The following is a 25448-nucleotide window of genomic DNA, read 5'->3' on the forward strand; positions in this document are numbered from 1 at the left end:
TAAAAATAAAACAAAACAAAAGCTGGTCATTGTCATAAACTTCTTTACACTGTGGCTAACTTATTAAACACATAGTAATAGCAAAACATTACACACATATCTCACACACGAAGCAACTAAACTTCTGACAGGCTGAAAGAATTACCCAAAGGCACAAAATGATAAAACAGCAAATTTCATTTTTGAACCTAGACCTTTGCCTTCTGAGACATGAGCAAGCCAGGAATTACCTAGTCTAAGGGAAGAGGAGGAAGTAGCATTCCCATTGCCTTCAGCTGAGCTTCCCATCCCAAACCCCACTGCTTTTTCCCAGCATAGAGCAGTAAGAATGATATCACACAAAGATGGCAGACCATAAGCATTAATGAAATACTGCAGCATTCCCCCTTTCTATCTAGAGGAAATCAAGCCCCAACACCATTAAAAACATGAAGAACTTCTTGGGTGGAACTTCAGCACATAAACATAGTCAAGCCTGGATAATATGGAATATATGAACACTACTGAGAATTTGTGGCAGCAAGTTATACACATAGCAAACAAAGGAAAAGCTACACTCTTCCACTGGGCTGCCATCAGTAACAAAATTGGTTTTTCCATTTCAAAAGGTGCTGCTGTGGATGAACTTGGAGGCGACCTGAATTCAACACTATTGCACTGGGCCACAAGACAAGGTCATTTACTCATGGTTGTACCAAAAAGGAAATATGGCATAAATGCTTCGTTAATAGATTGAGAACCTTATAGATGTATTCACTGGGCCACTTAGTTTGTGCATATATCACTGGGGCTTAGCTAAGCAAAAAGACCAGATGCAGATATGATAGATCAGATTGAAGTAACCCCTTTGATGTAGGGAGTTTACAGAATATACATTATACATTCAACTACATGGCTTTTAATGTTTTAGTCATAGAGTGACAAATCATACAAACACTGAGCAGTACTACCAAATATCACAGGCATTGGTCTTCTGGAAGCCAGAGCTAATATTGATGCCCAGAATATCAAGAGTGGATCAGCATTTGACTTGTCAAAGAGGAAAGAGCATGTGGTTGACTGATCATTCACAAGCAGCAAGGAAAGCAGAAGTATACAACACATTTTTCCTTAGAAAGCTCAAGCTAATTAGGAATTTTGTCAGAAAATAATGCTAAGTACCTCTTTCCTAGTTATCTGACTAGTTGGGCTTGTAGCAGGCTTAAATATTGATTCTTGTCTCATTAAAGAACTACTTCATGGTGGGTTTGGGTTACAACTTTTTCAGTTTTTTGATCTTTCAGCCTTTTTGATGCATTGTCCCTTAGAATACACTTGGTAACCAATTTCTAAAGGTTACATGTTGTTGTGACGGCATCTTAGGGAAGCATGTCAACTTTTTGCTTCATCTTCTATTCCGTGCCAATAGTGGTACACTAGTCTACAATTCTGAAAATTTTTGAAAATCAGATCCAGGGATTATTAAAGCTAAAGAAGAACAAAAGAAAATGACAATAATTGAACTATATCAACAAGACACCTAGGTTCCAGCATAATCTGCAATACCTCTTTGATTCAGAAACCAGGGAGTTATAAACATGTGGTGGCTCCAACTGCTGAATGTGAAATTGGGTCATCCCTGCTCATGGGAGGCTGACTGTGTAGGTGCAGGCAACTACAGATCCTTTATTTCTGCTTGTAATGATCTGCTAGGTGACTGATGGTTGCATTCTTACTGAGGAGTTGTCATGCATTTGCTTCCTATCGCTGATGAAGACCATGACTAAAAGCAAGCTAGGGGGGAAAGGGTTTATTTAATCTTACAGCTTACAGTTTTTCATTGAGGGAAGTCAGGGCAGAAACCTGGGAGCGGGAACTGAAACAGAAACCATAGAGGAATGCTACTTACTGGCTTGCTCTCCATAGCTTACTCTCCATCGCTTGCTCAGCCTGCTTTCTTAGAGAGCACAGGACCACCTGCTCAGGAATGGCACCCACAATGGGCTGGGTCCTTCCACATCAATCATCAATCAAGAAAATATCCCCTAGGTTTATCTACAAGCCAGTCAGATGGGAGCATTCTCTCAACTGAGATTCTCTCTTCTCTGATGACTCTACCTTGTATTGAAAAAATATTACCCAACAGAGGACTTCACTGTGAAACACGTTACATTATGGATGGATTTTATATATATTATATATATATACATATATATATAATTTGAATATAATATTCAAATTATTCAAGCTACCACATTCACCTTGGAATATGAATATATATACACATATGTATATATGTGTGTGTGTGTGTGTATGTATATATGTATATTTTTAAAGACAGGGTCTCTCTATGACGCTCTAGCTGCCCTGCAACTCACTATGTAGACCAGGTTGGCCTTGAACTCAAGGATCTGCCTGCCTCTGCTTTCTGTGTGCTGGGATCAAAGACATATGCTACCATGACCAGCTGTTTTGAATATTTCCAAACAGCTTTTCATTTCATGATATATTACTCATATGTCAGATACACCAAATATCATGCTCAGGTATTGCTACAAGTGAAAGAATGATGGGCTAAGGATGTAACATAATGGTAGAGTGTTTGCCTAGCATAATGTGGCCCTAAGTTCTTATGGCAAAAACAAAACAAAATGGTTTTACCAGGCATGGTAGCATGCCTGTAATCCTATTACTGAGGAAGCAGAAGCAGGACAACTACCGTGCATTTGAGGTCAGCTTAGGCTATAAGGTAAGACTCTGTCTCAAAAAATAAAAAGGAGGAAAAAATGGATGGATGGATGCTAAAAGATATGGGCTTTTAACAGATATAACTTAGGGTTATACCGTATTTTTAAGATTAGGGGAAAGGTAGTGATTCCATGGCAGTGTTGCCTCAAACAGTGATTACAGTGTGCATCAGTCCCTTGTGCTATGAATATACATGAATATATGGCAGTCTTTAATTTTTTCTATTATTTGGTTCCTTAAGCAGCATGCTAATCATACTCTGTAGATGTTGAAAGTGAAATACTTTAGAGTTAAGAAATATTCTCCAATGGAAAAGAAAAAGCTATAGATCCAAGATAGATAAAGAAAAATCATTTAGAAGTAATTTAGAAGTAATAAACACACCAACAGGTAAAAATAACCATGTAAGGGGTGGTCTGAGATGAGTTGGAGAGAAGTTATGAAGGTGGATATGGCAGAAATATACTGTACATATGTACAAAGTTCTCAAATTACTCATGGGTAAGCTATAATTACTCATGGGTAAGCTGTAATTGTTGTACAAAAGTATCACAAGTGGTGTAAGACAGTAACACTAGTGGCTCCCACCACCTAACCAGAAAAGTCTAGCGCAGCTTTCAAAACTCGTCATTACAGAGCATGTGACTCCTATGTGTGAATGTGGTTCAATCCCCAGTACCATCAAAAAGAGAAACCCAGACCTTTCATGATGTAATGCTCAGAATAGCTGCTCTTCAGAAGACAAGAACGTCTGAGAAATTTCAAGGAATTTTTAAACTCTGTGTTGGATTCATGAGGCATTAGGTGATAGGGTAGGACAAAACGTGCCTAGTCCTTGCCTCCTGGTTCTCTTTTGCCCGCTCACCTCTAAGGCTCAGCTCTTAGTTCCTTTCCCTCCATTTATTCCGTAAATACTAGGGCTTTCCAACACTGAATCGCAGGTCCTCTTCTTTTTAATTCTGGTAGTAGACACTCTTAGACAATTCAAATTTCTATCATCTTACTTCTGTTGCTAAAAGTCTATCATGTTCTACACAGAATATGTTCTAGAACTTATCTGTTACACAGAATTTTTCAATTCTGAGATCTCTATCAATAGCCAGAATGAGCTATTAAAGGTAAAGATATAATAATGCTCAGGTGAATGCTATCAACGAACACTGAACATTACTCATAAATTTCTATGTGAGCATAATTTACTACTTAAGACAATATAAAAGTATAGCTTTCTTTTCTCACAAATTTCCCATTTGTTCCACACAAAAGAAAATAATAAACAAACTAGATGTTTTCTTTCCTTTTTTGTTTGTTTTGGTTTTTTGCTGTTGTTGTTGAGAGGGCTGTTGGTTTTGTTTCATTTTGAGACAGAGTCTCATTATGTAGATTTGGCTGTCCTAGAACTTACTTTGTAGAGCAGGCTGGCCTCAAACTCACAGACATGCACCTGCTTCTGTCTCCTGAGTGCTGGGATTAAAGGTGTGTACCACTACACTCAGATATGTTTTTTTTTTTAAAGAAATAATGTAGCAACTACAACAAAAAGATACCTTTAAAAGGCATTCATAAAAGTAATCTATACTATAATAGAAAATGGTTAACTAAATTCCAGCAGTCATTTAATGTTACCAAGTTAAACAACTGTATGGATGTTAGGAGACAAGAGTGAGGTAGCTGGGCTAGAAAAGGCCTATAAGAAGATCACAGTAAATGATCTTGAGGTAAAATAGCCTTGATTAAAAGTGGCCACAACAAGTAACAGGACAGGAGCCTACCACAGAGGGCCTCTGAAAGACTCTACCTAGCAGTGTATCAAAGCAGATGCTGAGACTCATAACTAAACCTTCGGCAGAGTGCAGGGAATCATATGAAAGAAAGAGGAGTTAGTATGACCTAGAGAGGACAGGAACTCCATAAGGACCAAATAAGGCACAGGGGTGTTTTATGAGACTGTTTCTCCAACCAAGGACCATGTACGGCTATAACCTTGAACTCCTGCTCGGATGTAGCCCATGGTGGCTCAGTATCCAAGTGGGTTCCCTAGTAAGAAATTTCCCCAGTAAATTTCTGACATGAACTCAATGGCTGGCTCTTTGAACCCCCCTCCCCCGTGAGGTAAGAGCAGCCCTGCTAAGCCAGAGGAAGACTTTGCAGCCAGTCCTGAACATACCTGATAAACCAGGGTCAGATGAAAGGGGAGGAGGTCCCCTCCTATCAGTGGACTTGGAAAGGGGCAGGGAGGAGATAATGGAGGGAGGGTGAGATTGGGAGGGAATGAGGGAGCGGGATACAGCTGGGATACAGTTAATAAACTATAACTAATATTAAAAAATAAAATAAACTATAATAAAAAAGAAAGAAAGTAGGCACAATATTATTTTCCAAAGAAAGAGTTCTTATAGTATGTTTTCATTTTGTAAATAGCTCTACAATTGGGAAGCCATGTAACAACCAAAAGGTATTCAGTGAGTACGGGGTCAGAACATGAGTTAGATACACTAACTGCAACAATAGTATAACAACACATAAAAAGTGGCAGGAGGCTATATTACTCCTGTTTGTTATAATCCTGTGTTTACATTCCATTAAAGACTGTTCCTAACAATACAAAGAAAATATACCAAGACACATTAGCTAAAGGTCTTGCGCTCCCTGCAAACAATTCAGTGTATAGTGAACATACTGCAATTTTCATTTTCTCAGCTGAGGCTGACAGAGCAGGGCTCCATCACATCCTTTCTTAGCGACGTTGGTGAGATTAACTAACTTCTTCCTAGCTTAATTAGATGTGTACTGGTTTTATTTTATATTTTGTTTGTTTGTATCCCCAGCACCCAAGTAAATGCCAGGCCCATGGCAGCCACCTGTGATCCCAGAATGAAAGAGGCAGAGACACAGGATCCTTGGATCAACTTGTCTATGTAGACTAGTAGAACTGGTGATCTGAGGTCAAGTGACCCTGACTTAATAGCAGCCATCAAGGAAATCCCCTGACCATCAACCTTTGGCCTCTACGTGCGTGTGCACAGCCCGCACACGTGCCCATATGTCTGCAAACACACAAGTACCCCCCCCCACAATAACACAATCAAGCAGAATGTGGCAGCACACGCCTGTAACTCCAACATTTGGCAAGCAGTCAGGAATATAAAGAATGCAAGGACGGCAATCCTCTGCTGAACATAACAGCAAGTTCAAGGCCAGCCAGGGCCACATGAAACTCTGTCACAAAACAAGAAATAAAGGCCATCAACCACTGTGTCTGTTCCTTCAATAAGAGTTTAATGTACACAGCACTACTGGAGTGAAATAGCAGGAATATTGCCCTTTCATAATAATACTGCTAATAAAGTAAGAGTTAATAAGACATGTATAAACACAGCTACAAGACAGCAAAAAAGAGGCCAGTGCAGGACTCCAACTGACACATGATGGAGGACTGTGACAACTAACCAGGGAAGGCTTCTTGAAGGAGAAAATGAATGGGGAGGCAGCACAGAACGAAGAAGGGAACTAAAGCCCCCAGGGATACTGCAAGTAGATCAAGACACATACTACTGGGGGGGTCAGTCACACCCAGGGAAGACAAATGGCAAAAAACAACACAGAGGAAACCAAGCTTTAAAACAAGCTACCACTATACCTTTGATGACTTTACCTGTGAGTAAAATTATATCTCCAAGAAACACTGTAAGTGCCCAAAATGCTGCAGTCCTCCACAGAACAACCCTCTTCTTAATTTCTGATTGATCAGTTACTACAATTGTTGCTAATGGCACTTTAGAGCCAGAGTTTGGTCCAGATTTTATGTTTATTTCCTTCACATGACATGGGGTTAGCACCATGACTAAGCAATTGTACTTCTGACTTGTAGAATCACAGTTTTTTATTAATGATATATTTTTTAAGTTCTTCAATTCGGACATGATCCCCTGGGGCATTGCTCTGGCTGACTCTCTTGTATTAGAATCAGTCCTTGGCTTCTTGGACACATGACGGACTTCAGAAAGAGCTTTAGAATGATGGGCACTGTCTTTAGAGGGCCAGCTCCTTTTAGAAGCACTTTGGTGGAGGGTACTTAGCCGGGAACACAGCATTCCTGAGCTGTACAACTCAATGCATACCTCATTTGGTGGCAGGTTTTCTTCATTACTGAAAAGTTCTTGAGAGCTTATATTTTCTTCAAGACTTTTTCCAGGGCTTATGTGAACATGACTACTTTCTGATTCAGGACAAACAGGACTAAAAAGTTCCAGGGAATATCCTTGGCTTTGCTCATTTTCAGATTCTTCTTCAAATTCTTCACTAGGCTTAATAAAATTACCTTCAGTTGGTCTTACTCCCTGCCTTCCTGTTGGTTCTGTCTCCATGTTTACAGCCCTTTTATTTATACAGTCTTGACCTTTACCATTCCCTTGAGCTAGAAAAGCACACTGGCTAGAGGTCATTATACTGAGAAATTCAGTGTCAGTAGATATTTCCTGGTCTGAGACCTTCCTGACTGCTCCCTCAGATTCTGGTTCACAGTGTGTGTCAGAGGAAACGATCTCCCGACTTTGTGTTTCATGATGTGCTGTTGGCACAGGCTTTGTCCTCACAGCTTCTGGCCTTATGTTAATGTATTCAGTACGATAGTCCAAATCCAGCCCAGCCGCACACTTAGAATCTAACTGACACACATCCGTTTGAAAGTTCTCAACCCGGGGATTTGAGTGATCTTTACACTGCTCATCTATAATTTTCTTATTTTCACACTGAAGCCTTTGATACTTTTCTTCTTCAGGTAAACACTGAACTCTGTCCTCATATCCACATATTGGCACATTAGTCACATCATTCGGGTTAGTCTTCTGTAATCTTACACTCTGTGTTTCAGAAGCAGAATAGGTAGAGCCTTCTTTCACCTGAGCAGACCTACTCACGTAAGTCGGTAAAAGGTGACCACTAAGAAGGTCTGGAGGGCTGAGAGCTTCTGAGACTTGACAGTCTTCCAGATTTTTAAGCTCCTGGTTTTCAGTCTTCAGATACAAAGAATGCTGTTTGTAAAAAAGTTGGACTTTTTCCCAGGCATTGGCAGTGGACATTGGGGAAGTCGTTCGCTGTGATATTGTCATTTTCAGTGGAGCAACTGGAGCACCCCAAAAAATGTGAACTTGAGATTCTCGACTCATAATTTCTGATAAAAATAAAAATTTCAAAATTAACTTATTAGTCTTTCTTTCTTTCTTTCTTTTCCTTTTCCCTTTCCTTTTTTTTTTTCCTTTTCTTTTCTTTTTCCTTTCTTTCCTTTCCTTTCCTTCTTTCTTTTGGTTTTTTCGAGCAAGGTTTATCTGTGCAGCCTTGACTGTCCTGGACTTACTGGAAACTGCCTCCCTGGGTGCTGGGATTACACGTGAGCACCACCTCACCCAGCTACTACCTTATTCCTGTATCTGATAAAAAAACAATTAATCATAATTAAATCAAAATAATCATAATTGTTTGGTATGCTATTCAATTATAAAATTAGTAACACAAAATTATAAGGAAATCAAATTAGTTATAAGAAAGTCTTCAGTTAAAGACTGAGAAAAGGGCCAGCAAGATGGCTCAGTGAGCAAAGCACTTACTACGTAAGCCTGGCCACCTGAGTTCAGTCCCTTGAAACCCAGGTGGAAGGAGAGAAGTGACTCTCAAAGTTGCCCTCTGCCCTCTACACCCACACCATGGCACACCTAGGCCTACACTCACATATACATAACACACATACAAATAGTAATAGATTTTAATTTTAAAATACTCAGAGAACAAAGCTAAACATCAAACAAGTATGTTTTAAGAATGTTGATTTCTTGTGCTATAAAATCCTGCCCCATTTAAAAAACAATTTAGTTTTAAAGAATAGGCATTTATCTAATTGTATTATATTACCTTTATATATCCATCTTCTTCATTCCATAGTTCTCTCAGTAAGTTTTGGTCCTCCTTTGAACTCAATCTCAAAACTAAAATACAAGGCTCAAACTGAAAGGCAAAGAATAAGATTTTTTTTTCTTTTTTTAAGTGAGGGTTTCTTTAAAATGTACAGGTGACAGTATGATATTCGAAAATGATTGTTTCTATATTTTTCATTTTTTCTTTATTGGGGAGTGTCTTATGAACACGTCCTTACATAGTACAGGCTGGGCCTGAACTTGCTACACATCCAAGGATGTCCTTGAACTCCTAAGCTTCCCCTCCACCTGATAAAAGCTGGGTTTACAAGTGTGCACCACCATCTCAGCTTCATCTTTTCTATAATATGAACAAATGTACCTTAATAACTATGTAATATAAAAAAGAACCTCATCATTTAAACTTTTCTATTAACTATGGTACCTAGTGTAAGTAAATCTGAGAAAAATGTCCTATTAGATTGGCAAAGAATCAAACTGATCACTTGCTTGCTCATAACTAACTTTAATTAGACAGACGTATTCCTAGAATTCCTAAGAAACACCGATTATTACAACAGTACGGAGACAAAAGGCAGGCAAAATTTTAAGCCTGAGGTACTCTTGGCTTAAACCATCACTTACTCTGACTTCAAACTGGGCTAGCCTGGGGTAGGAGTAGGGTGGGGCATGATTATCTGGAAAGTAGTCTCGTTTTAAATCCATCACCATTATTCCTAAAGTGGTCCTAACAATCCTGTTCCTGCATACATAATCCCTTTTGAAACAACTTTTCTATCTTTTCACACTTAAATCTCCACCATCTCTTCCCTGGCTTCACATACAGCCAGTGACTATTTACTGATTTCTTTCACGCTTACCAGTATTACTCCATAGAATCTATATTCTCTCCTAGCTTCCTGTTACTATGGGTGAACTTTCAAACTCTGTGTGTGTGTGTGTGTGTGTGTATGTATATGTATGTTGTACAGAAACACATGAAGAGGCCAAAGAGACAGAGTATCCTCTACTGCTCTTCCCCTTATTTTCTGAGACAGCGTCTCTCACTGAATCTCAAGTTTACTGCTTAGGCTAAGCTGAATGGCCAGTAAGCTCCCAGGATCCACCTGTCTCTGCTCCCCCAACACTAGCAGGCCACGCACAGCTTTTATCTGAGTGGCTAGGGACCTGAACTTAGGTCCTCTTGCTTACAAAAAAGAGGCTCTGACTCCAGCTAAGTGAAATCTGATACTTCAGTGCAAAACTATATCTTCTCCACTTAGGTATCAGATCTCAGTCAGGCAGTCGCTAATATCTGTTGAACAAGATAACAAAACATATACCAATTAATTGCATTAACTCATTTGTACATGTTTGAAATATCAAAAAAAAACTAGAGATATAAATTAGTAGAGGAACACTTGCCTAACATGAACTCTTTAAGTTTGATCTCATGTGCTATGGAAGGAAGAAAGGAAGGAAGGAGAGAGGGAGGGAAGGAGGGAGAGAAAAAAAGAGGGAGAGAAGGAGGGAGGAAGGGAGGAATGAATGAATGAATGAATGAATGTGGCTGTAGCAGAAAATTTTGGTGTCTTTAAAAACTCAGTTACGTTATATAAACATGTTTTTGTTTTACTCCCAGGTGTGGGATATGAGACTGATTCATACTGTCAATAGCAGCAAACTATTTGCCTCTTTAGGGCTCTGAGAGGGGCTCTTTGGCAGCTGTAGATGGTTTAATTCTGAGGACTCTGGAGAGGAAATAAATGCCAGAGCCCACAGAGAGAGAGAAAGAGAAGGGGGGGCTCCTAGAAAAAAAGAGGCAGCTGCTGATGCTTCCCATCTGGCGCTCCTAGTTGCTGTTAATGCAGTTTGATGAGAAGATAGATATCCTAAAATGAAGATTGGACTTGCCCTAAGGAACCCAATAACTAACCAGCAGGAAGCAGCTAAAGAGAATTACACCCTCTCTCCCCACTAACCTTTCTCTACTACCTGGTGTTAGAAGAGACTGTGGTAGAGTAGGGAGGAAGAGGCATAGGAACTAAAATAAAATAGTTTTTAAAAAGTACACCAACATGGGGCAGGGAGGAATAAGAAGATCCTATGAGCTGGCTGACTGATGGACTGATCTTAAAACAGGGTCTTTGTCTTCAGCCAAGTTGTCCCAGAACTCACTGTCTAGGCTAGCCTCAAGCCCATAGTGAACCTTCTACTTTAGCCTCCACCGTGCTGGTTCCCAGCATTCATGTAAACCCTTCACTTTGAAGAATAACTGGCAAAACAGTAAAACAGGATGTGCAAGAGTGATGGCAGTAGATTTTCTAAGCACATATTTAAACTAACAACAGTCCATGAAGAAAACAATGGAATAGAAACATAGAATACCTAGAGAGATGCTACTATATTGCAGCAAAAATATATATAAACAAGAGATCCATGTTAATACAGATGCATCTTCTAAACACATAAATTTTAATGAAAAATTTAACATTAATAATCCACAAACCATGGGGCTGGAGAGATGGCTCAGTGATTAAGAGTGCTGTCTGCCCTTCCAAAGGACCCAGGTTCAATTCCCAGCACCCACATGGCAGCTCACAACTGTTTGTAACACGAATTCCAAGGGATCTGACAACCTTCACACTAATGCGCATAACATTAAAAATATTAAGTTATTAAAAAAATAATAATAAACAAGCCGGAAGTGGTGGCACATGCCTTTAATCCCAACACTCAGGGAGGCAGAGCCTCATTAATTCGAGGCCAACCTGGTCTACATAGTGAGTTCCAGGACAGCCAGGCTATTTAATGAGATCCTGTCTCAAAAACAAAACAAAACAAATAACAACAGTAAGAATATATTATGTATGGCATGAATGTATCAAGTTTTAAAATGAGAAGGAGCCAGGAGATTAAAGCAGATTGTTTGAGTTAGTTTGAGGCTAAGCAAAGCAATTCAGAGGCTGAGAGAAAAGCCAGATTGAATAATTTAGCAGAGAGAGGAATTTGAACCCAAACAGCTGAGTTGAAAAAGCCAGCCTACAGCTCAGTAAGAACAAGAAAGGATGAGTTTATTCAGCAGTAAAGTCTCAGAAGCTGAAATCCTCCAAGATGGATGGAAGGTTAGCAGATGGAAGCAGTAATCCTCCAAGACAACACTGAAGCAGTCTTCCGAAACAACTGAAACAGGCAAATAAAAGCCCTTTTACAAATCCTCAGCATCCACGTAAAAAGCCAGGCCTAGAGCTGGAAGATGCCTCAGCAGTTAAAAACACTTGTTGCTCTTCCAGAGGACCCAGTTTAGGTTTTCATAATCCACATGACAGCTCACAACCAGCTCCAGGGGAATCCAAAACCTTCTTCTAACCTTTGTGGGCACCATGCATGCACATGGTACACATACATACGTGTAGGTAAAATACTCACTGGCATTAAATAAAAATTAAATGAATAAATATTAAAAAAAAAAAAAAGCTAGGACTGGCACATAGTTCTGGGGAGGTGGAGGTGGGGAGGTCCCTGACACTCTCTGGACAGCCAGCCTATATAATAAGCAAGACCCGGTCCCACCAAGAGACCTTGTCTAAAAGACAAGGTTGGCAACCTGACTGATTCCTTGAACCCGTGTGTGGTAGGATGAATGTGAAATGTCCCCCATAGTCTCACATATTTGAACACCTGGTCCCCAGTCTAGGTGCTGTTTAGAGAGATGAAACCTTACTGGGAGAAGTGCTTTGAGAATTTATAGCCATTTCCAGTTCATTAACTGCTTTGTATTTACAGTTTAAGATGTGATCCCTCAGCTGGGCAATGGTAAAGCATGCCTGTGATCCCAGTGCTCAGGAGGTAGAGACAAGCAGATCTCTGTGAGGCAGAGGCCAGCATGGTCTACAAAGTGAGTCCAGGACAACCAAGGCTACACAGAGAAACCCTGTCTCAAAAACAAACAACAAAAACAAAACAAAACAAAACACCACCATCAAAAACAATAAAAAAATGTGGTCCCTCAGCTTCCTGCTGTCATGCCTCACTCCAAACCATAAGCCCAAGTAAACACTTCCTTTTATAAGCTGCCGTGGTCACCGTGCTTTATCCACAGTAACAGAAAAGTTACTAATACGCCATGTGAAGGTGAAAAAAAGAGAAATGAGTGCAACGTTGTCCTCAGGCCTCCACACATGCACCAAGGCAGGCGCTACTACCCCAACCACACACACATATAATAAATATTTTTTAATAAGGTGGATGGCTCCTTAAGAACATATAAGACTGACCTCTGACTTCCACACACACAAGCACATACATGTGTACATCCACAATGCACATAAACACACAGAATAAAACAACCAAGGAAGGATTAAAGCAGTCAGTAGTGGGAATGTGCTAAGGGTACTCATAAGGCATCAACTATATTGATGAAGTTTCCTTTTTAAAAACTGGATATGGTTACAGAGATATTTGTTATAATGTTCAAAAGTATTTATATTAAAAATCCTATACAGAAAAACATCAATGATCAAGATTGCCTGGTTACAGTAGCACGCATTTGTAATTCCTGTACTTTGGGGCAAAGGCAGCAGGGCTAACAAGTTGGAGGCCAGCCCAGGGCTACAAAGCTAGGCTCTGTCTCAAAAAGATTGTGAAGGACCAAGCTTATACATGATTGTTTTAAATAATTCTAGATTTAATTTTATGATCTATGATTAATATGTATTATTTTCACAATGCCAGTCCTTTTTTCCTTGGTCATTCAAGCATTTCTTTCATAGTCTTCAGACAGAATAAACTGTTCCAAGAATATAGAACAATAATTATATTGCTGATATTTAATATAAGAGATGAGAGTAATGATAGCAGCTATTAAAGTCTATCAGCTAAGTGCCTGGAGATGGCTGAGTGGTTTTGACTACATATTGCTCTTTCAGGGGACCCAAGTTTGGTTCCCAGCATCCATTGCAGGTTGTTCCCAGGCTAACTCTACCTCCATGGAATCCTCCTAGTAATCCTATGCTTTCTGATGCATACACACATGTACACGTACACACACACACACAAATAAAATGAATCTTTTTTAAAAGTGTTTAAGAAAAGTATTAGGAGTTAAAATAAATACAGTACAATGTTCAAAGAGCTTATAGTTTATAATAGTGAAGTACTATGGAGACAAAGTTATAGCAGTTTTAGGTGTCGCATTATAACTCATTGGAAACCAAAGAACTAAGCATTCTTATGAGGACTACAAAGTCCACTTTCATTTAACCCTAAAGGACCTACATATGCAATAACTGGTGTATCAGGCTTTTCTAATTTATGTCATTACTAGGTTCACCACAAGGGGGCCCCAAATAGCACTGCAAAAAAATTCAAAATGCTACCAAGAGGAAGAGAGAATCCATACATGGCAAATCAAGGCACAACTAATAACCTCTCCTCTCACGGATCTTTCTGTATTCTTTCTTCTCTTGAGCCTATCTTTTGAAGGGGAAAAAAAGCTCTACGTGGCCTCTTTGTCCTCATTTTTCCTTCAGCCCACTTAAATTTGTCCCCCATTACAATAATTTTGCTTCATGAAAACCTTCCAATAGACAGATCAAAGGTCAGTTTGCAAACCTCACCTTAATGCCATTTGAAACTGTTTATGAATCCTTTCCTCAAACCTACTTTTTTAATTTTGTGAGACCACCAACACAGAACTACTTTGAGTTTTAAAAGTTAGATATGTATTAATTTAATAATCAAAGTTACTTGTCAGCCATTATGCTAGACACTGGAAAATCAACAAGACGACGGCTATTTAAGTTTATAGTATAATGAGAAGGATAAAGTGATGATCCTCAAAGAGAGATAGGAAATCATGCAGATTTAAAAGCAGGGTGTAAACAGAAAGCAGAAGTGTAGGTCAGCACAATGAGCATGGAATTGACTATCACTTTCATCTTTCATATGCTCTTAGGAATATGATTAGTTACAAAGTTTAAAAAGTGCGGTACAGCCCAGAATCATGCCCATTTCCCAAACCGGCCCAGAAAACTATCCTAGTTTTCTTACCATACTGCTGTACGTTGTCTCCAAGATGGGCAGAAAGAATGTAAAGCATTCACTCCCCTGCCTTGTGTCATCACTTAGCATTTTCTCAGTATCTTGCAATCTAAATCTGACTCTCACTTTCCATCTCTATTAAGACAATAACAAAGTCCGAGTTGCCAAATGCGTACTCACAGCACTCCAACTGTGAGACACTCTGTTCCTTAGTTTCAGAACACTGCTCTTTCCCAACCAGTTCTTCCACTGGTCTGATTTTTCTTTTCCATTTCACACAACTAACTACAGAACTGAATCCAAGCCTAATCATTTAACTGCCACATATCTGATTATGCTTTCCAAGTTTGTGCTGAGTTAACTAACCCTTCTTCAGAGTCAGACCTGTTCATATTTGTAGGTTATTACATTTGACAGTATCACAAAAGAATCAAAGCTAAAAATTCAAAGACCATCCAGGCACAATGGCACAGGTCTGTAATCCCAGCACTCATGGAGGCAGAGTCAGGCAGAATTCTGCAAGTTCAAGGCCCGCCTGATCTACAAAGCGAGCCAAGGACAGCCAACACTACACAAATAGACCCTGTCTTGAATAGATAGATAGATAGATAGATAGATAGATAGATAGATAGATAGATAGATAGATAAATTCAAAGACCTCCTTCCCTTCTGCACAGGGACAGACGGTGGTACACACAGGATAATACAATCAGTTTTGATTCAGAAATGTATGGGATAAATCCAAATTCTGTAAAACACATGGTTATTTATAGATGACAGTTATTTTACCATGCCTTCATTCATTTGTCTCAGCAAATAACCCTGAGTGTGGCACTTCCACTATTGAGGAATTAGCTAGAAAATGGCCTTGATTATTTATAACTGAGTGATTATAAAAAAGGCCAGTGAGATGGCTCAGAGAATAAACGTACTTACCAAGCAAGCCTAATAAAGGCCTAAAATCAACCTCTGGAATTCACAATGGAAGGAAAGAACCAACTTTTGAAAGTTGTCCTTTGACCTCCGCATGCTATGATACACATGTATCTACACACACACACACACACACCAAATATTACAGTCTTTAGAATTACAGCCAACGGTGCTATTTCTAAGTGTAAGTTATAGGAATGATGAGTATGTGAGTAGGAGTGGACAGTTGCGAGGAATGGGAGGGAATCATAAGATACTTATCATAGCAATTTCACATATAAGTAGTCAGAGATGAGTTTCAATGATTCTAAGCTATGTTTTGGTTGTACTCAGAGGGTTAAAGCCCATTAAGATACCAGGTGAAACCAGCAAGTGCATATCCATTACCACAGTTAATAATTACACAATTTCTCAATCTGCAGAAGGCCACCAGTCAGAAAGTCTAATACATCAGTCTTTATCTTTAGAGTGGTCAGAGTCTGATGAATGGGTCAAAGATTTATAAAACAGGATGAACTGTATCAGCAGGTTTTGTCTTTGCCGACACTACAACTAAAAAAATGCTTCTTACAAACTCCATGTTATTAAAAGAAACTGTACTTCCTTTACCCCATAAATAACCAGAAGACCTCACAACTGCAATAGGCCACAGCCATTATGAAGGCTTTTCATGTCTACTTCCCGCAAATACCAAGCAATTGTAAGATTACTCAATAACATCAAAGGACAACAACATAAAGAAAACATCAGTTTTGGAGTAAGACAGGTATGAATTCAAACCCCTCCTACTCTGACACTAGCAAGTGCCTAAATCCAGGTGACAGCTACATTGGGTTCATTCTACTATTGTACTTCTACCTATTTTTATATTCAGAATAATGTTAAGCTTCTTTATGTGTCGAGTGAGAATTGTTTCTTTGTTAATTGAGAATAAAATCAATTCCTACCTCAAGGTGTTGTGAAATGGAACATAATATTAATTAAAGTTAGCCTTCTATGGTTTTCAACCTAGGAAACCACACTCACACATACTTGCTAACATACCCAACAAGTTGTATTTCCTTTAAGTTTTTTGTTCCTACATATTTTTACACTGTGGCAATGAACATGGATGTGCAAGTATCTCTGTGGTGGGATATGAGTTTGTTGTTGTTGAACAAGTGGTTCATACACCCCAGTTTGGCCCCAACTTGGCCATGTAACCAAGGATGACTAAGCTTCTGGTCCTCCTTCCCCCACCTACAGACTTCAGGGACTGCAGGCAAATGCCCTGCCGGGTTTATGTAATACGAGGCACTGAACCCTGAGCTTTACGCATGCTGGGCAACCACTTTCTCAGCTGAGCTACATCTCCATAGGTCCAGGAATACTATATATATCTGGGTCATCTCCAACTCACAGAGGAGGCCTGCCTCAGTCTCCCAAGTGCACCACCGCCTGGCAATCTAATTTTAGCTTTCTGAGACACCTTCACATTTCCATAGTGACTTCATGGGTTTATACTCCCATGAAGACATCTCACTAGCTCATGTATCTAATTTTATTCTTCTGCAGGTCAATATTTAGTTTTGCCAGCACCATTTAGTGAATACACTGTCCTTTTATTTTTCCAGTGTTTTGATTTTGACACCTTTATCAAGAATTAGGCACCCATAGCTAGGCAGGCTTTTCTTTAGGTCTTCCATTATGTTTCACTGGTCTACATATTTTTATGCCTATACCATGCTGTCTTCATCATGGTGGCTTTGTAGTTCAGGTCATATCAGATCGGTAATATAATACTTTCAGCTATGTTCTTTCTGTTTGGGATTGTGTGACACAGTCACTTTGTCAATGTCATATAATACAGATCATGTGAGAAGAGAGTCTCAATGAGGGATTGTCTAGATCAGTTTGGCTAGAAGGCATACATTGGAGCTGGGGGTTATCTTAAGTACTTGATAGATGTGGGAAGATCTAGACTAAAAGTGGTGGCCACATTCCCTGGCATTGGTCCTGGCTATATAAAAGAGGAGAAAGTGAGCTGAATAAAAACATCATTGTATTTCTTCTCTCTGCACTTGACTGTGGATGTGACTGGCTGCTTCAAGTTCCTACTGCCTTGACCTCCCCAAAATGATTGATTATAATACAGAATTGTGAGCTACAATAAACCCTTTCTCTCCTAAATTGATTATGTGTATTAGATCCCAACAAGTGAAAACACAAGTGAAATAGTTTGCGTGGCAACTCACAGTGTATGTACACATTTATGATTGTTTTCCTAGTTCTATAATGTCACTGAGACTTTGATCCTCATTACACTGAGTCTGTAGAATCCTGTCAATCCAGGAGCATGGAACATCTTTCAATCATCTACTATCTTCTTCGCTTTCTTTTTTCAGTGTCATTTTGAAAACTGTCTTTATTACTGTACATGTTTGTACATATGTGGAGACAAAAGGGCAAAGTATGGGAGTAAGTCCCCTACTTCCACAATGTGGATCCCAGTGTTGAATTCCAGTCATCCAGCTTGGCAGCAAGCACCTTCCCACAGAACCATAGAACTCTTATTATTAAACATTTAGTTATACTTCAATAATTTAAAAACAAAAATAAGAATGTGATAGATAAATAAAAATAAGAGCAAATCTAAGGACTGACAGGTAGATTATGTTATCTACTTGTAGAAATTATGATTATTTAGGATTATTAAACTAAATCTCTTTGGTGTTGCATAGCTGGAGAGGAAAGCATTAATATTTTAGTATTTTTTTTCTTAAACCTTCCTTAGGAAGAGTTGGACAAGTTGATCTTTGGTCACGTTTCATCTAGCTATCTTGAACATTTTATAGTTATGAGAAATCCAAATAAGTTTACTCCATCATATGCTGCTTCTTTGCAGACCCATCAGCTTGATGTTTTTTTAATTTTAACTGCCAAAGAGTCAAGTTCTCTTTCCTACTTTATTAATTCTTATATATTTTTAGGCATAAGTCAACATTAGTTCAATTAGTATTTCATGATTATATAAATATTTTAATAGGAAAATGAACAGAATGTTTCCCTTTATTGCTTAAATTAATACTATTTGACCTTTCTGAGAAAAATGTATAATATGTGTGTATCACTATACACACTCTTAAAAAATATAACATATGTTCATGTATGCATACAATTCTTCACTAAGATGACTATGTAACTTATCCTCAAATGTTTTAAGGGTGAAATGAGAAGGAGGACACTGTCATAGCATATTTAATACAGATCATTGTGGATTCAAATTTATGGTTTCTCTAACTAGGGTAAAACAAGGTAAAATAAGCTAGATGAAGGTTCACTTCCTATCTGAATGTTCTGAGTACTGGAAAAAAGCAAATGCTCTGCAGAGGAGAGGGAGAAATTTCCAATGTACTGTAAATAGGACAAGAGGCTCACCTGCACTACACTAAATCTCGGTGCCTTGGATAATGTTAACACTGTAATTACAGATGTCTTACTTGAATACCAAACATGGCTCCAGTCAGCCCGCTCAAATCTACCAGCAAAGGAGACCTGGTCGGCAACCCAAGGACAGAAAGGGTAAGAGGCCCTACAGTTAGGAAACCTGCAGTGTTCATCATCTCCCCAACCATTCTTTTGCCCTGTGGAGCAAATGATCCAGCAAAACCAAGGAAAGAAAGCGGCAGAAGGTGGACAGAAAAAGTATCTGAAATAACAGACCCCAAGAGGCAGGCAGTATAGAGGCAGCAACAGAAATAGGGTAAGGGTGTCTGAAGCTGAAGAGAATTTCAACACCCTCCCCCTAGTCATAACAGGTAGCATATGGAGCATAGAAAACTTGCAACAGGATTTGATGAAACATTTGAGTCCTAATGGGCAGAACTTAAAACACTAAAGGAAGGCTCTCTTCCACCAGAACGAAGTATTTACTGAAAGTTGCTCATTTGTGTTTATTTTTTACCTTTGTTTTGCTTTTCTATTTTATAAACATGTATTTAATTTATAAATATTTCATTATTATTTATACTTTTATATGTTAAGTATTTTTGACAGACGTGTTATAACTTGAATCTTGTTCAAAAACCTCTTATGTCTGTTCTTCTTTTCTACAAACCTAATATATACTAACATCTCTAGAGCCTTTCATTCTTCTAAGCTATATAGTTTCCTTCTCATTCTTACTCTCTTAGGCCTTACATCCTCATTTCACCACTTAAATATTATATATCCTTAGCTTGGAGCAGTGAGCAGGGGGATGCCCAAAACTATAACCTGTATTTTCTCCTACCAGGACCCACCCTAGACTCCCTGCCTCCAAGTAGGTTCACAGTGGCTTCTCCTGGGACTTCTATCAAGTGTTGTTCCTACAACTGACCTCCCCTAAACATATATCCAAATAAAGACAACTCGGCAGCATGGCATACATAAAATAAGCCATATTAAGAGAGGAAACTGTAAACTAGAGAAACATACACTCAAGTAAATACACAAAACACAGCTAAGAAACTGAGGAGGGAGGGAGGAAGAGAGGGAGGGAAAGAAAAAGAGAGGGAAAGAGAGAACAGTTGACTATGGTACCACCACAGACTAACTTCTCAACATACATGAGGATAGTTGAAATGTCAGAAAAAGACTTCAGACTCCTACTTTTATAGGAGACCAATGACCAAATCAGGACTCAAATAAACAGATAAAAAAAATGTAATCCAAAACCTGAACAAGCACATGTAATCAAGTGAAGAAATAAACTAAAAACTTGCTAAAGTAAATAAAAGAATCACTAACTTGGAACACAGAAGAAAAGTTTAGCAAGGAAATTGAGATGTTGACAAAGAACCAAACAGAAACTGTGGTGACAAAACAATCAACCAATCAGATTAAAGGCATAGCAGAAAATATCATCAACAAATAAGACCAAGTAGAAAAACAGATCACAGAAATGGAGACAATTCACAAGACAATAACACAGACAGATAAAAAGAAAAAAAAGAATAAACATGACTAAAACTTCCAAGAAATCTACATATTAGGAAGACTAAACCTAAAAATCCATGGGATAGAAGAACTGAGACACAACTCAAACGGCCTATCCAATACAATTATAGAAGAGATTTTTCCAAACCTAGAGAAACAGACAATCAATATAGAAAGCAATTAGAACCCCAAACAGAGATGACTAGAAAACACTCTCCATGAAACAACAGAGCTCAGATGTCAAAATTACAAGACAAAGAAACAAGCCTAAAATTAATGAAGGACAATACCAGCTGAAATATAGAGACTCTATCAGAAGACTTAGTTCTGTCATCAGCAACTCTAAAAGCCAGCAAAGTATGGAATGATACAAGCCCTGAAAGCAAAGAATTGTCAACTAAGGTGGCAATAACTAGAAAAAGATCTTTTAAAATTAATGGATTATATACAGACATTGTAATACAAGCACAAGTTAAGTCAATTCGTGACAATTTACCAGAACGTCTGGCCCGGAATTTACATTGTAGACAAGGCTGGTCTTGATCTCAGAGATCTGCCTGCCTCTACTTCCCCAGTTCTGGGATTAAAAGTATGTGACACCATACTCGACTCTAGAAACTTCTTAAAGAAATACCATACAGTGCTCGCTTCGGCAGCACATATACTAAAATTGGAACGATACAGAGAAGATTAGCATGGCCCCTGCGCAAGGATGACACGCAAATTCGTGAAGCGTTCCATATTTTTTGGCTTTCCCCAGGGTCAGATGATTGTTCAAGGTTCCTGAATAAACTGCATTGAAAAAAAAAAAAAATACCATACACAGAAGAATAAGAAAGTTTCATACACAAGAACACAACGAAGAGTGTATTTTATGAAAACAATAGATGAATTATCACAGGAAAACTGGGAATAAATCAATCATGACCAACAAAGCAAACATCTATCCACCAGGAGAGGAGGAAAAAACTATCAATAAATTAGCCAACCAGAACAGTAAACAAAAGAATCTTAAGTAATAGCAAGTCTTTCTCATTTATAACCTCCAATATAAAGAGCCTGAAGGCACCAGTAGAAAGACAGGCTAAACCAACTGGATTAGAAAACGAGATTTATTGTCTCAAAGAAACTCACTTAACTAGGAGAGACATTAAAACTGAGAGTTAATAGTTAGAAATCACACTACCAAAAAAATGGAAGCCATAGATAAGCTGACATAGTAAATCTCATATTTGATAAAGTAGACTTCAATCCATAATGAGTCAGAAGAGATAAAGAATGCCACTATATATTAATAAATGGAAAAATTCATTAGGAAGGTATAACTATTATAAATAGTTATACACTAAATCTTGGAGGCCCAGATTTCATAAACACTGAAAGGCATAAAGGACCATACAGGCCCTTACACAGTCAGAAAGGGAGACTTCAGTATTCCAGTCACAGCTAGATCCATCTTCCAAGATAAAATCAGAAACAGTACCAAAGCTGAGTCACAGATAACTAGATTTAAGAGAGCTACACAGCATTTCACTCAGCTGACAGTGAATACACAGACTTCTTAGTGGCTCATGGAACCATCTCAAGACTGACTACACTACAGGCTATACAAAGCAAACTTTAACAAATAAAGAACAACTGAAATAATTCCCTGCAGCCTTTCAGACATGGTAAAATAAAATTAGAGATCAACAGCAAAACAAACCTCAAAAAATACATGAATACTTGAAGACTGAATAGTACACTTTTCAAAGAACAATGCGGGTTGGGTGTGGTGACACATGCCTTTAGTCCCAGCACTCAGCCAGCAGATGTAAGCAGATCTTTGTGACTTCCAAACCAGTCAGGGCTACATAATAAGACCAAATAAATAAATAAACAGCAGATCATTAAAGAAATCAGAGAAGAAAAATTTAAATTCCTAGAATCAACTGAAAATGAGACAACCTCTGGGATACAGACAAGGAAACTTTGTAGATCTTTTTTTTTTTTTTTAACTCCTCCACGGCAGCATGAGGACTGCCACCATCATGAATGACACAATATCAGACCAGGAAGTTCCCGACTAACCTTCTCCTTCAGGAGAAACAGATGGCCACTGGTGTCCTTCACCGTAAGAAGGCGACAGTACTGAAGACAAACATTTGGAAAAAGCTGACCAACATGAACAAAACCACACCAGATGTCATCTTTGTATATGAATTCAGAACCTACTTTGGTGGTGGCAAGATGACTGGCTTTGGAATGATGTAATGTTCTTTAGATTATGCAAAGAAGAATGAGACAAAGTACAGACTTGGAAGACGACATGGCCTTTATGAGAAGAAAACGACCTCGAGGAAAGAGCAAAAGGAATGCAAGAACAGAATGAAGACTGGGGAGACTGCAAAGGCCAATGATGGTACTGGCAAAAAGTGAGCAAAAGTTGCATACATCAAAATGAGTAGATCTGTGGGGAGTTGATCTGCTGTGGAGATTTCTGAGAGGACAAATAAACTAAAAGTTTGGGTGTAGAAATAAAATCAGAGAGAGGCCTGGTGGTGGTGGCACACATTTTTAGTCCTAACACTCAGGAGGCAGAGGCAATGGATCTCTGTGAGTTCAAGGCCAGACTGGTCTACAGAACGAGTTCCAGGACAACCAAAGCTACACAGAGAGACCCTACTTCAAACAAACAAAAACCAGTAGGTGAGGTGCTTACTGTGCAAGCATGAGATCCTTGGCACACATAAATGCTGGACAAGTGTGGTACCTGCCTGTTATTCCAGTGCTCCACAGCTCCACTGACCCTAAGAGTTTACGCCTAGCCTAGGCAAAAAAAATTTAAAAAGCATTACATTTTCCTCCTAGTTCTCATTCTTAGATCATTCACCTCAAGGAAGCCAAAGCTGTCTCCTGAATACCAATGGATTCAAGTGGTAAAGAACTGAGTTCTGCTAACAGCTTGAACCAAGGCTGCTTGCCAACAGCTGTGGGACAGGAATCACCTTACAGAAACTCTCCAACGCCAGTCCAGCTTTTAGATGACTACACTTTCCAAACATGTTGACTGCAGCCTGAAGGAAACCCTTAGCTAGCAAAGCCCCTTCTGAGTTCTGCACACAGAAACTATCAAGTAACAAGTAAACAAGTTTTTAACCCACTAAGTTTTGGGAACTTGTTATATGTAGCAATATATAATATAGAGATTCTATAGCTTTTGCTTTTATGTTTTACTGTAGTAGTTTCTGTATATGAAATAAGTAAAAGTGTGAGTTCATTGTTTCCCATACCCATGCCCATATCCAGATGACATTTTATTTCTCCCACTGGGCTGGACTGGGCAATCGGATGGGAACCATATGTGAGCCTCTTTGGAGCTCTCTGTGATCTATGACTATTCTCTGGCCAAGACAACACAGTCCTATTTACTATGGCATAACGAAAATATTGGTATCAAGAAAGAAAAGTTCTCCAAATGCTGTCCTTTTTAAGTGATTTTAGCTCTTTACATTTCCAAACAATTACAGATTAGTTTGTCTATTTGTTCAAACAAAGCCTACTGAGATGTTAATGAAAACCTCACTAATTCTACAGAACACTAGAGAGAGCTCCACCGTAACAATGCTGACTTCTAATTCACCACTACCTCACCCTTTATGAATCATTTTTAAAACTTACTTGCAGTGCTTTATACTTTTCAGTATTGAAAGCACACCTTTAGACTTATTTATAGGCATTTGGTATTTCAATGACACTGTAAAATTTTAACTAATTTACAAATTGTCCATTGCTATTATAGAGAACTATATACTTTTTTTAATATAGACTGCTAAATTCACTTACAAAATTGACTTTTATAGGTCCTATGAGATTTTTAATGTGTATAACCAAGTCATTTACAAATTAAAGGATTATAGAATTTAAATTCTTTTTTTGTTTGTTTGTTTCTTTCTTTCTCTATTGAACTCTATTTAGTTTAGTTTAGTTTGCTTGGTTTAAGTATGTAATCCTGGCTGGCCTACAACTTGACATTTATGTAGACCAGGCTGGCCTTAACCTCATAGAGATGTGCATGCCTCTGGCTCCCAAGTGCATGTATTAGAGCACCTGGATTCTCTTGACTTCTTATACTAGGATATAAGATGATCTTATGTCTAGGATGATGGAGGTGATTCTTGATTTGCAAAGGGCTATATACTGATGAACTACCTAAATTGAAGATACAGTAAGTCAAAAATACATTTTAAATGCTGGTATGATAGCTCCCATCTATAATACCAGCACTTAGGAGCCTGAGACAGAAGGACTTCCAAAAGTTCAAAAGCAGTCTGCACTACATAGTAAATTCTAGGTCAGCCTAGCATACAGTGGGACCCTGTTTCAAAATAAATAAAAACTTGGGCTCAATAAGTAAAGGCATTTGTTACCAAGTTTGATGACTTGAGTTCGATCCCCAGGAACACATGGTAAAAGGAGAGAACTGACACATGAAAGTTATCCTCTCATCTCTTCAAACACATAAATAAATAAAATAAAAAATAAAATAATAAACCACCTAATACTAGAATAAACCTAATACTACCAACACCTTTATTCCAGACTTCTGCTCCCCGGAACTGTAAGACTAATACACCTCTTGCTCATCCCAGTTCATAGCATTTGGTTACTATAGGTTGGGCAAACACATGCACATGTTATCTCTGCAGTTATTTATGCTACGGCTTGGGAAGACAGAGAACAACAGTCTAAAGGCTTTCAAACTTCTTGACATTAAAATTCAACTGTTATTAAGAAAGAAAAAAATACAAAAAAAAAGAAAAATCCCTAAATAGAAGAATTATTATATGTTTAGAATTATTATATTATGCTTAGAAAACTAATTTCTGGTTCTTCAATACT

The 25448-nt window shown here is 38.5% G+C and overlaps 1 protein-coding gene, 1 non-coding gene and 1 pseudogene across 4 annotated transcripts in view; 2 read left to right on the forward strand and 1 right to left on the reverse strand.

Moving 5' to 3' along the window:
- The window catches only part of Shld2 (shieldin complex subunit 2), an 83670-nt gene that overhangs the window by 31160 nt on the left and 27062 nt on the right, over positions 1 to 25448 (reverse strand). For 2 of the 3 annotated variants that reach the window (XM_021635982.2, XM_021635979.2), the window contains exons 3-4: positions 8635 to 8727; positions 6383 to 7900 (exon numbers count right to left, since the gene is read on the reverse strand). In XM_021635982.2, coding sequence (XP_021491657.2) covers positions 6383 to 7895 — 1513 coding nt within the window. In that variant the 5' untranslated portion in view covers positions 7896 to 7900; positions 8635 to 8727. Of the gene's footprint in view, positions 1 to 6382; positions 7901 to 8634; positions 8728 to 14687; positions 14852 to 25448 lie in introns of those variants that run through there. The other variant, XM_021635980.2, reaches the window with a different exon arrangement.
- On the forward strand, positions 21208 to 21314 carry LOC132656738 (U6 spliceosomal RNA). Its single transcript, XR_009594429.1, has one exon. It is a non-coding gene; the product is annotated as a U6 spliceosomal RNA (small nuclear RNA).
- On the forward strand, positions 22602 to 23035 carry LOC110548023 (small ribosomal subunit protein eS24-like; annotated as a pseudogene).

This window comes from Meriones unguiculatus, chromosome 9, assembly GCF_030254825.1.
Source record: "Meriones unguiculatus strain TT.TT164.6M chromosome 9, Bangor_MerUng_6.1, whole genome shotgun sequence".
Taxonomy (NCBI): Eukaryota; Metazoa; Chordata; class Mammalia; order Rodentia; family Muridae; genus Meriones; species Meriones unguiculatus.